A 15,272-nucleotide genomic window follows, 5' to 3' on the forward strand; every position below is an offset into this window, starting at 1 on the left:
GAAAGTGTAAGTTTTAATAATTCATTGTTAGTTTGTTTAAAATATTTTGCTTCTTTATGCTAAAAGTATAGTGAGGAGAAAAATATGACTAAGGTTTTATAACAGTTAATAATACTATTAGCCCTTTTATTATATATTGTGTTTTTTAAATGCTTTTGTGTGAATTGTTTATTAGTTATTATTCAAAGCTGTTTGGGATAGTTTGAGTTAGACCTACAGAGTTCAAGGAACCCAAATGGTGAGACTCACTCATTATACAACATTCTATCTAGGACAGCATACTACACACATTATAGAATACCAAAAAAAGTTGAAAATTATCTTTATACCTCATTCAATCATTGTGAGGGTTAGTTTAGATTTAAAAATCCTGCAGTAACACTGTCAGTGTGGTCTAAACGATCTAATCCTATAAAGTGTAGGGTTGCATTATTGAGAAATTAATGAAATGACCAAAAAAAACAACAAAACAAAAAAAAACAACAACAAAAAAAAAACAACCTACTACAGAGACTGGGAGCTAATCACCAATTAGCTATAGCAAACTTTTATTATTAAGTTGCGTAATGTTTCACTGTAGGCCACGTTTAATAATAATATTCAGCATGGCATAAACATAAAATGGACTTCTATATTGGTGGAAAATTCTACGACTCTAGAAATTTTCATGTATGAATTTATATTTTACATATAAAGATGTAACTATATAGAGATTTTGAGCAATGTATAGGTGATTGGAGTTGGAGACCTTTGAGTATACTTTTTAGTGCTGTGATATTTCTTGTAAAACCACTATTTGATTTGATTCTCACAATGAGTAGTGATACAAATAATTCAGATATTTTATTCCATTTTCAAAACCAATGTTTTAAGAATTTTAACAACCCATCGTATAATTACCTAAGAGCAATTTCAAAGCCAGGAGTAAGTCTCATATTTACTAACCTCCAGTTCAGTGCCCTATTATAAGTTAGCAGAATCTAATGCAATCATACTCTAAGAGCATATTTATATAACTCATTATTTATTAAGCATGAATAGATGAAAGGCCCTGTGGTAGTTCTCAGAAGGGTGGCCCTAAGCTGTGTACATCACTACCTTCAGAAGGCACACAGTCTGGCAAAGGAGATGGAGCATGCACTGATATAACAATGATTCAAGGTGACAAGGAGTTAAAATATGTCCTTAAAGTAAATTAAATGAGAAAAAAAACCATCACATTCTACTCTGTGGTGGTGAGGGCCATGGTAGAAATATTACAGAAGGAAATGGAATTTGACAGTTGAATTTTAATAGGAAGAACACTGACAATTGGTGAAAATTAAGTAGGGATGGGTTCCCAGTAGAGGGCATGAGAAATTTTGTGAAGGTGAGAAAGTAAAAAAAAATGTTTGCAGAAAAAACCCCAAAACAACAATCAAGGATAAAAGTATGTTTAGGCTTGCCTCAAAAATTAGGAACTTCCCTCTAGATTCAGGAGAGTGGGGCTTGGTCACTATATAGGAGATGCTTATCCAAGACCGTGTTAAAAAAGAAACTCATCCACATGATCACTGGCTCTTACTAATTTAAACGTTTTTTTAACTAAAATGTACACCAACAGTAATCCAATGAAGTAAATAAATCATCCAATGTATTATTACATAGCTGTTAAAGTTAATGAGGTATTTTATAGCGAGATCATAATGATTTCCAAGATCATTTTAAGTGAAAAAAGCAAGGTGATATTCTGTGTATATAATATGCTATTTGAGTTTATAAAAATTATTTAATTGGATATTATAGAATTGCTCTCAGAGCAGAGCAAGACTGATAAGAGTTAGGGTAGAATAAACAAAACTTACTTCTCTAGTATAACTTTTACATGCAAATATTTGAAATTGTATATTACATGCATAAACTATGGATAGAACAGAATAATTAAAAGAAGACATTCTTTTTGTGGGCAAAAACTAAGCCAAAACATTTTATTTTCAAATTTAGGCAAATTTAATTATTTTGCCAAAAATTAGCCAATAGAAGTTTTGTTGCCAAAGTCTGGCCAAATGTTTGGATGATACAACTAGAATTCAGGAGAGAAAAATTTTGAATATGAAACATTCACAGACTGGAAGAAATACTCTATAGCTTATTGTTTTACATGGTTTAATCAAGAAGTATTTATGTTGCTTTGATCACAATCAAGTAGGTGGACAATGAGGTTATGTGGTATTTCTTACAATTTATCAGACAGGAAGTTTCACAAGGCAAAACTCACCTGCAGGATCAGAAAAGTGCTTGAGTAACCAGATACAGCTTTGTTGGGTACAACTGGAGCTCCTAGATGACACCTTGTTTTCTGTTGCCTGGTCCTTCAGGAAGTCTCTGCTGCATTTTCTGTGAAATGGGAATGTCAGTTCTTACTGGAGCCCTTTTCTGGTTGGATTGGAGTAATTACATCTAGCCCTTGATCACTCAGCCCCAGTACCCCAAATGTATTCATTGTAATTATCCTCTTCTGTTCAGTTGATATTACTTTTTTTTGTCAAGAATATAGAGTTTCCAATGCTTTCACGTAAGGCTTTAAAGTCTAAGAAAAGATGTTTCACTTTCAACAAATCCTTTACCCCCCTAATTGCAATTCTATTTTATACTAAGACATAGTGGTTTAAGTCACTCAGTCCTCTTGGCAATTACGCAAGGTGTTCCTTTGAGAATGTGTCTGTTATCACAGAATTCCAGAGGAGAACAAAGGAGACTTTAGTTTCACATTCAAGGTTAATCTCTTACACTTGCTTTTTCCTTGATTTATGATTTTTTTGTAGGCTACAGGACTATGCATTTACTGTTGCTTACTGTATTATGTAGAAATTGTTGCTACGTGTTTAGGCAAAGAGTAAACGGCAACTCACTCAAGCTCTTCAACTGTATGGAGGGAAAGAACATGCAATGACTCAAAAAATTTAACTCTTTCTTTCTTTTTTTTTCTATTTTTCTTAAGCTGGAAACGGGCAGAGACAGTCAGACAGACTCCCGCATTCACCCAACCGGGATCCACCCGGCACGCCCACCAGGGGCGATGCTCTGTCCACCAGGGGGCGATGCTTTGCCCCTCTGGGGCGGAGCGACCAGAGCCACTCTAGCGCCTGGGGCAGAGGCCAAGGAGCCATCCCCAGCGCCTGGGCTATCTTTGCTCCAATGGAGCCTTGGCTGCGGGAGGGGAAGAGAAAGACTGAGAGGAAAGGGGGGGGGTGGAGAAGCAAATGGGCGCTTCTCCTATGTGCCCTGGCCGGGAATCGAACCCAGGTCCCCCGCGCGCCAGGCCAACGCTCTACCGCTGAGCCAACCGGCCAGGGCCAATTTAACTCCTTTTAAAGGAGTCAGTAGCCACTCTCTTTGCTTTAAGAAAATTTAAGGAATTCTTTGCTTCTGTACTTTCATCAACCTTAGAATGTATCCATTATGGCACAAGATCAGCGGTGCTCACTTGTTCAGGGGTGTGGGAGATGGATTGCTTTGGCTTTGATGACTTCCATTAATGATCCCCTTTGCCTTGTAACCTGATACAAATATTGATCGACTTATGACCTATGCAACTTCTGACCATTCGACTTTACGACCACAATCGCTAGCCATGACTGCTCCGTGTCTGGCAGCGCAAGTGTTGCCTGGCTGGGCTTACGACAATGCAGACTAGCTTCCGGCAGCACTACCATCTCCGTGTGCACCATTTCAACTGTTATCCCAGACTCGGTACAGCAATTTGTGTTTTGTGTCTTGGATATTTTTCATCAAACCCCTCCCAAGATGTCTACCAAGAGGAAATTGTCTTTGCAAATATTAAACCAGTTGTACTGGTAATGCAGTGTTTTACTTAATCCTGATGAATGTAAAAATAAGAAACAAAATGGTGTAGAGATGATACAAATGGCATAAAATAAACAAAGAAAATTATAATATATAACCATAATGAAAGAAAATTATAAAATATGTCTTAAAGATTTTTATAACATAATTTCACAGTACTGTACATATAGCATACTCAACTTATGACCAAATCATGTTACGACCGGTGTGTCGGAACCAATCGTGGTCGTAAGTCGAGCACTAGCTGTAGTTCCTTTCCATTCTCATGCAATACTGGCGTGTGACTGCTTCAGACAATAGAATTTGATGGAAGCGAGGACTCCATTTTTAGTCTGTCTTGTCTTGGAACCCTGTCATCACCATGTGAAAGATAAAACAGATTTTCTAGATGAAGCCATCATAGGACACTTGACCTCAACTGTGTGACAGCACCCAATGAAGAGCCTAACCTACAGTTATTTGCAATTGCATAATAAAGCCCAGTTGAAACCATAAACATTACCCAGCTAACCATGATTTTATAAGCAATAATAAATACCTTCAAGATGGGCCCAGTAAAAGCATATTCATCCCAATGACTTTAAACTTTAACCCTCCCTCTTCCCGAAATGTATTAACATACATTAATAGTCTTGATCTTTAAAAGTAAAATAAATTGGAATAAATGCTGTGGGCAAGAAGAAAAATTTTAAATGCTTCCCTCATACTTCTGGAACTAGAGATTTGATAATTCCCTAAAGTCTGAATGCTTTAAATAGTCATACACTTGCATGTATTCCATTATTCCTTGCTTCCCCTTGATCTGGATTAATTTTATTGAGAAAAGTAATTATAGATTGCATTTTATATACAAAGCCATGCATATTGTACTTTACGGATGACTTATGGAATTTTCACTTTACCATTTTCCTGACTTTAGTTGAAACTTCATGGTATATCCCTGGGCCTATCAGAGTGCCTAGCACATAGTAGTCACTCAAAGCCTTTTGCTGAATGGATGAATTTATGTTAAATAGAATGGTACCTATCTCACTACTGATGAATATATAACATGTGGATAAGTAACAGACACTTTTAAGTTTTCACAATTTTGCTTCTTTATAAAAATGTGATGCCAAAGTGCTTCCCTTGATTAATTGTAAAATGTTATTCATACCTCCAACCTCTTTTTTGTTTGCACTGGTTCTTGAACTTATTATTTCCACCTCATGATAATGGAATGCTAATTTGTTCTAGCAAAACAAACAAACAAACAAAAAAAACTCAGTGGTGCTCTGGGGGGGAAATATACCAATAAGTTGTACTGGTAATGTGACGTCATTAAACATTATCTTCAGGCTAACCTATATCCTGTAATGTTGTACCACTTTTAGGTTATGATAATAGTTTCCCATATGTTATTTAAAATGTGATAGCGATCAGGCTTTGGTTCAAAAAAGTTCTAAAAAACTGAAATATACTTTTCCTTTTCTTTTATGATTATATCAAAATAACAATTTAATTTGGAAAGACCAGAAATGTCATTATGGGACCTACTGAGTACTTTTTACAGGGGTTTTATTTACTTTTTATCCAGGGGTTAAGTACTATTGGGAGTTGAGACTAATTTTGAAATGATTATGATGATAATTCAGATATGCAGACTACTGGTAGCCCTGTAAATGTTAACTCTTGAATAGCCTTTGGTGGAAATTTAAACTAACCCCTTTGCCTTATAGTTGAGGGATCAGAGACAGTCAGGACAAGTAATCTGGCCTTATTTTTACATCATTCTTTACAGAGCTGGGTCTTAGAACTCACAATTCCTGTCCAGAATTTTGTTCACACATCGTTGTTGAAGGTAATTACTCAAGCTATTTCCTTCCCTTTTCTCCCTTCCTCCCTTCCTTCCTTCCTTCCTTCCTTCCTTCCTTCCTTCCTTCCTTCCTTCCTTCCTCTCTCTCTCTTTCTTTCTTTCTTTTTTTTTTCTCTCTTTCTTTTTGACATTTTATCACCTCCCCATGATTGCTTTATTTTTTTTCCTTCATCTCAATATTTCAATGTACTGAAACTTTTAATGTTCTTTTTAAATAGTAGCAGAGACCACAAATTAATTAGTTCATGTAAAAATTAGCTTTGAGAAATAGCATGGTTCCTTTTTTTTGACCTGTAAATTAGATGAAGTGCTATTTTTGCCTGAGTCATACTGAAGATTGAAAAAAAAACTGAAAAATATTTCTTTGCTTCATAAACATTCTGAAAACATTAGATCTTTAAATCTTTGTTAGCCTAGATTGATTGGGTAATTATATTGTTTATCAGTGACAAAACCATACATAAAAAACAGAAGATGCAAAGTCTTTTAGGTGGACTCATCATTAAATGAGATCATAAATCCATAATCTAGAAGATTCAGTGGCAACTGTAAAAATAAAGAAGCAATTTTAGCATCTCTGACACTTTCCAAAACTGTTAGTAGTGAAGGAAATACAGGTAGCCCTGGGAATTGTGTTCAGAGGGGCGCTACCTCTCATCTTTCCTTCCAGATAAGGTAGTTTATGGACTCTTCGCAGATAGCCTCTAAAGGAGCTATTATTGTCTCTTTCAGGGAATAAAAATTGGGTCCATTGACATACCTATCTGTGGCCAGGGCAAGATCAACTCAATTTTCTGTTTTTGTATGTTTGTTTTTCAATACAAGTTTGGCTTGGATTCTGACTCACCTATAAAAGACTCATGCCTAGGATAAAATAACATCCCTGTTTTTACTTTTTCAGGTGCTATTTCTGTCCATTCAATGCTGAAAATATTAGAATTTACCCCCAAATACTCCATGCCTGGGATGACTATGTTAGAAGGAATTCTGTTTTCAGAGGATGTCACTCCCAACTCCCCCGACACACACAAATAAATACTGGGGTGAGGTGCAAATGTGGACACTATAGTTTCAATTACTCAGATGCTTTTTTCAGTGTAAAGATAATCCCTGACTGAGTATGCCTTTTAGATATTCAGTACCTATCCGTTTTATAGTTTATAGTTTATAAACACACAAAGAGTGTGTTTTTCCTTAGTCTCCCTTATTCCAGATCTCAGAGATAGCATTACAGTCTGAGCTTTAGAGTTTGCATATTCAGAAAGTCCATTCATTCTATTTACTAAAGAACTCTTCTTGTGACTCAATCCCTGTCATCATAAGCATACTAATTTCTACTTTTGTAAGGTTTATTAATGAGTAACAGATGTTACTTCTAGTTGAGGAAAGCTAAGGAATAGGAGGGAATGTGAGAAGTATTTACATTCTAGTACAAAACAATTTCTGCACTGCACTCTACTAAACACACAGGAAGCAAACACATAAGAAAAAAACAATGATAGAAACCCACAAAACTCTAAAAAGAGGACCTTTTTACTTCTCTCTTTTTCTCTCTTTTTATTTACCATATATTCCTCATCTTTTTAGTTAAACATTTTTATATTTTGTAAGCTGTTCAGTAAGTCTTGTCAAGAGTAATAGTCTCATTATACCAATAATTTTAAAGTGAGATTAAAGAAAGGTGAATATTAATGATACATTAGAGGTAAAAAAATTAAATTAAAAGGACTAGTTTTACCGAAAGAAATATCACAGACATCGGAGTTTTTACTATGTGACTCTAAGAAAGTCACTTCAACTCCTTCCTTTATTTGTCAGATGAAAAAAGCTAGAAAAGATGTTCTTGGAGATCCCTTCTATGACTAACCTTTTATCACCTGCCCTTCACAGGCATCCACAGACCACACCTGAGTTGGATGAGTGTTGGGCATCACACTTACAATAGATGCAACCAAGTTTGACTTGTTCAAAGGAGAGTAGCCAAAATGATTATATGACTTGAACTTAAATCTTCAAATAATAAAATTAACAGAGAGAATATAAGATGTAGTGGGGACCTGACCACCACTTTCAGACATTCACAAAATTCAGGTTTAGAGGAGCTGTATTCACTCTATGTGGCCAGAAGCATTACAGTGAGCTAATTACTAAAATACCAGAGTAACAAATTATGCTTCAATTCTAAAAAAGGGTATATTTATTCATTAACAGAAATGTTCAATGAAGGCATTGTCTCTCTTAGGACTTAGTGATCAGTCAGTTCTCTGAGTCTTCTGTGCACAAGTCTGGAATGGACAACCACTGGGAGGGGTTGTGGAAAAATGAACTGAAACCTTAGTAGAAGGAAGAAAAGAATTGGACTATCTGATAATTCCCATTATTGATAATCAAATGTCATTTAATTGGGAGTCTATTAGTCTGTGAGTTTAAACATGGTCATACATACAATCAAAATTTCCTGCATTTTGACAGTTAATTCATTTAATTCATAATACAGTTTAATAATGTTACACATTATATGTTAAAGCAGTGATTTTCAACCTTTTTCATCTCATGACACACTTGAACTAATTACTAAAATTCTGCAGCTCACTAAAAATATATATTTTTTGCCAATCAGATAAAAAAAGTAGGTATAATTTTGATTCATTCACACTGGACAGCTATTACTGTGTTGGCTGTCATCATTTTTTTATTTGACAATCTAAGGGAAAAGAGGTCAGTGCCTCTGACGAAACAGTCAGGTTTTGTATGTTTTAAAGAGTTTTTAAATTGATTGTATTGGGCTGACACTGGATAACATAAACCTACAGGTTTCAGGTGCCCAATGCTATAGCACATCTCTATACACTGCATCATGTGTTCACTCCTTCAACTCAAGTCTTTGTTTATCACCCTGTACCCCTCCATCCCTTCCTCCACATTCGCCCTCCCCAGAAATCTCCACACTGTGGTCTGTGCCCATGAGTTTGATTTGTTGTCCTTTTCTTTTGTTCAATCCCTCCCCTCACCCACCCTCTCCTCACCCCCTGACAGCCGTCAGCCTGTTCTCTATGTATGAGTGGCATAACAGCGGGCTTGCTGCCGTTCACCAGTTGACAAACATTGAGTTAGGTAATAGGAATAGAAAAAGTGTTTCCCCTACAATACTACGGCTAGTTAGTAACAGAGCAAAGATTTGGACCCAAGGCCAATTCTTTTTAATTAAGTCCAAACTTCCTCCCTTTATATCAAGGTAGTTGTCCCTTGAAGACAAAGTGGAATGCACATCTATTTATTCTTTTCCCCTCCCTAAGAAACAAGAAAACACCATTTGTGTCCCCACTGAGAAAATCTTTTTCTAATATTTCATGTGTCTTTTTATCTGGCTTTGAAAGCAGCCCATTTCCTTGTTCCCATGGAAAGAATTAATTACACTAAAAAGAAAATAAATTAAGGAGGAGATATGTGGCAACAAGTTGACCTCACAGAAGACCTTTTGTGCGTCTGAGGATAAGTACAGACTGTACCTGGTTGTTTCTATTCACATCTCTATTGCAGACTCCACACTCCATCCTTCAGATGCCAATTATGGCCAAAAGCAGTATGGTACACATTTTTTTTAAGAGCAAGAGGACATATTGTTAAATGCTGTAGCCTTCTGTGTGAAAGACTTCTTTGGAATTCATCAAGATTAAGAGTTATGAAATCTCATTTTGGCACGTTTGCAAATATTCCAGAAAGACTTCTCAATTTCACCAAACATTGAGGAGACTTTTTGGCAAAAGGTGTGATGGTCAGATGTGTTCATTTTAGGGGACTTTGAAACAAGAGATTATACCACAATGATGTATTTTATGCATGCATGCATCAATTTTAACACACATACACACACACAAACACACATACACACAGGCTTTCAAAAGAATGAGGTTGTTTAGTCAGTGTTTTTCCAAAAGGGCATCATAACTTGAATTATTTGTAAAGCCAATTTAGTGGGTTGAGACCAGCAGTTAATATAGAGTAGAGTATAACATAAATATCAAAGTAGATGATAGGCATTGTTTTATAGATTTTAATTTTAGTTGCACATAGCCTGCCATATTTGTACTGTAGATTATCATTTAAAATGCATTTCTTATGATGTGTTTTAGCAACAAGAAAGACTCTACTTTTCTCTATATATTGTTAATATTTTATTTTATTTTTTTCTAGAGTAATACAGTTGGCAAATAGAAGTTTATTCTTCTGTGAAAAATGTCATTTGGTTTGCCTTTCCTGGATAGGTGACTTTTAAGGCTTATTATTAAAAAAAAGGGAAGAATTCCAAAGCCCAATTGTGGGAGATGATAGAGACTTTGATCAAAATATAAATAATTAATATATTGTTGATAAAGAGCCCAAGCATCAATATGGGACAGTGGCAAAGACACTAGACCAGGATGTTTGAGGAACGTTCCCAGTTCTAGTTTTTATCAGAGACCCAAACAAGCCTGGGAGCCTTGGTCAGGTGACTCAGTGGATAAAGCACCAACTCCGCACGACAGAGGTTGTGGTTTCGACCCCTGGTCAGGCCACTTACAAGAAGCAATCAATGAGTACACAACCAAATGGAACAAATAAGCTGGGGAATGTTTTATTTTTTAGTATCTCAATATAGTACATTAAACATAAGTGTAAAATATATTAATTATAATTTTGGTATCAAAATTTTACATATAAAAATTAACATGTTTCACTCCCCACAATACATACACACACACAAAATACAATGTGATGTATTTATACTATTTGTAGGACAATTTCTTGGTTATATAAAACAATAGTACACCATATTATGATGTAATATGTAATAATGCAAAGTTTTAACATATAAAGTGACAGTCTTTTATTTTTCTCTGAGTTTCCTAACAGTTATATGTACAATCTCATTTGATAGTCAAGTCTAAGTTTGAGGTCACATGAATTGTGAAGATCAAACCAAATACCAATTGTAACATAAAGTGAGGTGATCTAAGAGCACTTTTAGAAGTAAAAGTAGTTCCATGAAATGGAAAGGCTATAGTTGTGACCTTACATTCACCAAGTTTATTGCAGAGGTATCTCAGGAACCTAAGTTTCCCAACTCTTTGGAATCATTTTATTTAAGTAGTAGTATGAATATACAGGTAGGTTTGAGTGCAAGTCCTAATTAATATTTTTGCTAGAGAAAAGACTTAGGACAAGTCACTTAATTTAGTTTCCTCATTATCAAGTGGACAAAATAATACCTGCCCCATAAGACTCTTCTGGAAAGTAAATATAAAGCACACAGCACAAAGTTTGGCACATAGCAAGTGCTCAAAAGGACCTTCTAGATTAGCCTGCCAAGGACTTGCATTGCCTAGTCTGAGATATAAAGAAAAAAACCTGTAAATAATATTTCACTCTGTCTTTGCTTAGTTAAAAAGTATTAATGAATGAGGTGGAGAATTAGTCAGGAAAGTGACCAATAACTTCAATGAGTTTTAGAGTCTTAAAAATTTCCCTTCCAGACGTTAGGCTTGCAATCATATAATGCAGGATGCTTAGTGCTTCAGCACAGTAATAAGTGGATTCTGCAACCTATCCTCCAGTTGCTGAGAGGCATTATGGTGAAGTAAATGAGCAAAGTATGGAAGATTCCAGAACTAGGCTGTTAATATAGATATCTTCACTGTGTGTGTGTGTGTGTGTGTGTGTGTGTGCGCGTGCGTGTAGAGCGTAGCGGTATGGCAACAGAGAAGATTGAAGATAGAAAGGTAATGCTTTACTTTAAGCACTTCTGAATTTTTTTTTACTGTTATGGCATGCTTCTTTTGTAGTAAATATAGTCAGCACAATGAATAACTTCCTTGTAAATTTCAAATTGAACACGATAACCTTCACTAGTCAATAACTTCAACTTGTTAATAAAGCTGAATTGTAGCACACTGAGGCATTGCATAGGGCTGAGTAGAAAGGGAAAGGAAACAATATGGATATAAGGAAATGAAATACGCTGCTCACAAAAGTTACGAGATATTTTATAGCTTCATATTTATTTTGAAATATCCCCTAATTTTTGTGAGCAGTATAGATTAAATCTAATAGCCCACATTGGTTTGAAAACTAAATGATGCTCTCTTAAAATTGTTATAGATCAAATAATAACAATGACAATAATAATAACTGTTTTATCAAGTATTTACTATGATATCAGAAACTATCAACATTTTAAAATAATCTATGAAGTGATATTGAGATGCATATTTTGGTGCTATTATACTATATAATTATTAATATATCTGAAAGTCAGTATTACCCATAGCTAAAATGGAAAGTACATTAATAATATAGAGTAAAACTTATATCTGTGCTCCTTTTCTTAAGGAATCTAAGAACAGAACTGTTTGAATCTTTGTCAATTTCTTCAAAATTTTTCATTATTTTTTTGTTATATATTCCTTTACAAAAATCATATTTCTGCTTTTTACCATATCTGGGTTAGGATTCTAAGCCTATACTCTCCCGTAAAGAGTAATGAATTGAGAATGTGTTATTGCATTACCATAGGATAAATTTTATTCTTTAGATGAGCTGAAGAAATGTAAAAGTTAAGCAAGACATATTGAAGTATCATGTGAATTTCAAGTTTATGGAATTATAAAAAATTAAATTACAAATGAAGCTTCTAATTAATTTGTTTATTAAAGGAAACAGAGAAAAGAGAGACAAACTATATTAAGACAGTGAAGAAAATTTAGCACTCCATCTGGTTATTTTATTTGTAATCAAATCTAATTTGATTGTTTTCAATTCCTAAATTAGTCCACTAATTCCTCAGTATACAAACATAATTAGTTCTCCTTTCTTGCTTAGAGGGAATAAAAATATATAAATCATTAATTTTCACTATATTTAATGTTAAAACTTAGGTTTTATTAAGTAATATATGCTGAAGAATCAAGCTGGCAATAATAATTATTTGTATTTGTATTTATATATAAATGATATGCAGTAAAACCTCACAGAACTACAAACAATGCAAAAAAATCCAAATTATTTTATTTTGGTGGTACTTTCATTTTCCAACTTGTATAAAGGTATAAAAACAAAAACTTGTAGCAATATTTTTGATGATTTGAAAGAATTTTTTATACAAAGCAAACTATTTTGACAAAGCTCAATATATTTCAAAGATGTATATAGTATATAAAAGCACATCTCATAGGGCATGAGGTCTTTGTGATATTATAACAAATGAATTATTCATTAATTTGAAAATATTTATTGGTGATATATTATGTACTAGCCTCTGTGGTACACACTTTGAACAAAGTGAAATGGAAACAGGTGTCTTTTCGCAGATGTCCACCAAGTCATGCCTCATATTAATATGTATAAAGTTTATCCTCATACAAAGAGTATGGTTTTGTGTAAGAAGAAACTCATAAAGTGACACCAGTATGGCAAGGCATAAGTGTATTAAGAAAGTAAATTGAAAAAAGGAAGTCTTTATTAAGTATAATTTGAAAAATTATAGAGGGCTTAAAGGTTTTTAATAAGAAAACATTCTTCACTTACCAATCTTCGCCAAATAATACAAGTGGACATATCTTAGAAGCAGGATATTACATGACTAAGGTGACTAGGAATGAATACCTGTTGGAAGTAAAATAAATAAAGAAGCAATGTGTTGTCATTTGTTTAGCATAATGTGGTTCTATACTTGCATAGTGCTTAATACTCTGGGGTTGAAGAGAGTAATGTAGAACTACAGGTGACCTAGTTATGCTTATGTTAATACTATTCAATGTCTCCTGATCTAGTATGAAGTTGATAAGTATTATTCTATCCAAGACAGAGAGTCTGACATAGGTGCCACTTAAAGTATTTTTTAATAAAGAGGTAAGATTTTAATCTCCCTCACTAATGACTATAGCAGACAACCTCAAACAATAAACTATAAAATGAATAATCACTAGTAATTAAGACATTATCTGGCTTGCTTAACAAAATGATGTCACTTCTTTTTATGAAATTTAGACCTCTGATAATTATCTAATTATTTATGTGGGACTCTAGAAAAACTTAAACACTTTTTATCCCTTCTAATCATGCTACTTTTTTCCTGGCACAAATTCAACATTATTTGCATGAAATTATTTGTAATTTCAAAACTATTTCTGATTTTGATGTTTCTTGGTATCTGTGTGTCTTAGACAACATTCTCTCTCTTCCCAGAACTTTTAATCTTAAACTCTGTTTCAAGTTCTGAGTAATTAGTAGAATTGATGGCTATAGTGAATTGGTTTCACTTTTTTGAAACGCGTCTTTTCTTGAAGGGAGCTTTGTCATATGTAACATACTAAAAAGCATCTCTGAGTGGACTTTCAGAAATTATACACAATTTCTAATCAAAGGCTACTGAAAGAAGTCTTAACCATTCCTGAAAAATAGCAGAAACTCATACTAAAGTGATTGAACTTTGATATGGAAAACTTTACTTCTGATTCAGTTAGAGTGTCAAAGAATTGATTTTGAGGTCAGTGGAAAGAGCATTAATTTTGGAAGGACCTTGAGACCATTTTTAGTTTCCCACATTGGGATGACCTTGGGCAGTTAGCTTAACCTTTCTGAATACAAAGATCCTCATTTGCAAGATGTCAAATGGCCTTATCAATACTCTCTGTATTAATGCTTTGTTATGATGGGCAAATGAGTAATCAGTTCATGCACTTTGTAAATCTAAAGTTGGCTAGTATATTAATTAATCAAATATTAAGTGAACACTCACTGTGTGCCAAGAGCTAAATGCTTGGACTAGGGTTTTACAAAATACTGAGTACAGTACTATGAAAATTAAATACTAATAAAAAACTTTTGGTTTATGATATCTCTATCAAAATAAAAACAGTGAAATTTTGTTTGCCAGATGGGGTTTGGAGGAAATGTAGAACTTCCTTTCCAACATCTTGTGTAGGTCTCATCAGTAATAAACAAATATTGATAAAGTGTCAGACCTGTAAGTGACCTGAGAGTTATAGAATGTGCACTGAATAGTTAAGACCTCAAACTTTCTTATTATTCTTAAGCATCATTGTAAAAACTAGTTACAACTAAATTTAAAACTAGTAATAAATTATTTTGTATTTCTTTTTTTGTTCACATTTTAACTTAGCATTGTAAAGAGAACATTTTTTTTTGTGACGTCACGGAAATGGCGCCGTGAGCAGCGCGTCCGACAGCTCTCCCCTAAATCACAACAAATTTATCAACTAGAAACAGAAAAATTTATCCTCGGAGCATTCCGGAGTTCCACACAAACTGATAGCGAAAGGACTGTTATCACTTGAATCTGAGAGACGAGGGTGTGGAGGAATCGACCACAGGGACGTTCTTTCAAACCGCAAGGAAGTGCGCCTGTGGTGAGTCAGCCCATATACTTGGGAACCGTGAGCGGCCGCCACGAGCAGCTGGTTGAGCACAGCTGACGTTCCCAGCGGCCCGCACACTGCGAGTGGGGGTCACCGGCCACCGGTGCCCGGAGCGCCCCATTCACGCGCGTGCCTTGGGCATTCTACACGCCCAG

The 15,272-nt window shown here is 34.7% G+C and overlaps 1 protein-coding gene across 5 annotated transcripts in view; it reads left to right on the forward strand.

Moving 5' to 3' along the window:
* The window catches only part of GRM5 (glutamate metabotropic receptor 5), a 526,023-nt gene that overhangs the window by 20,154 nt on the left and 490,597 nt on the right, over positions 1 to 15,272 (forward strand). For 3 of the 5 annotated variants that reach the window (XM_066248572.1, XM_066248563.1, XM_066248590.1), the window contains exon 3: positions 5,627 to 5,686. The exons of the other annotated variants lie outside the window; for them this stretch is intronic. In XM_066248572.1, the coding sequence (XP_066104669.1) occupies positions 5,627 to 5,686 (60 nt within the window). The remainder of the gene's footprint in view (positions 1 to 5,626; positions 5,687 to 15,272) is intronic. 5 annotated transcript variants of the gene reach the window in all.

Source organism: Saccopteryx bilineata, chromosome 1 (assembly GCF_036850765.1).
Source record: "Saccopteryx bilineata isolate mSacBil1 chromosome 1, mSacBil1_pri_phased_curated, whole genome shotgun sequence".
NCBI classification, from domain to species: Eukaryota; Metazoa; Chordata; class Mammalia; order Chiroptera; family Emballonuridae; genus Saccopteryx; species Saccopteryx bilineata.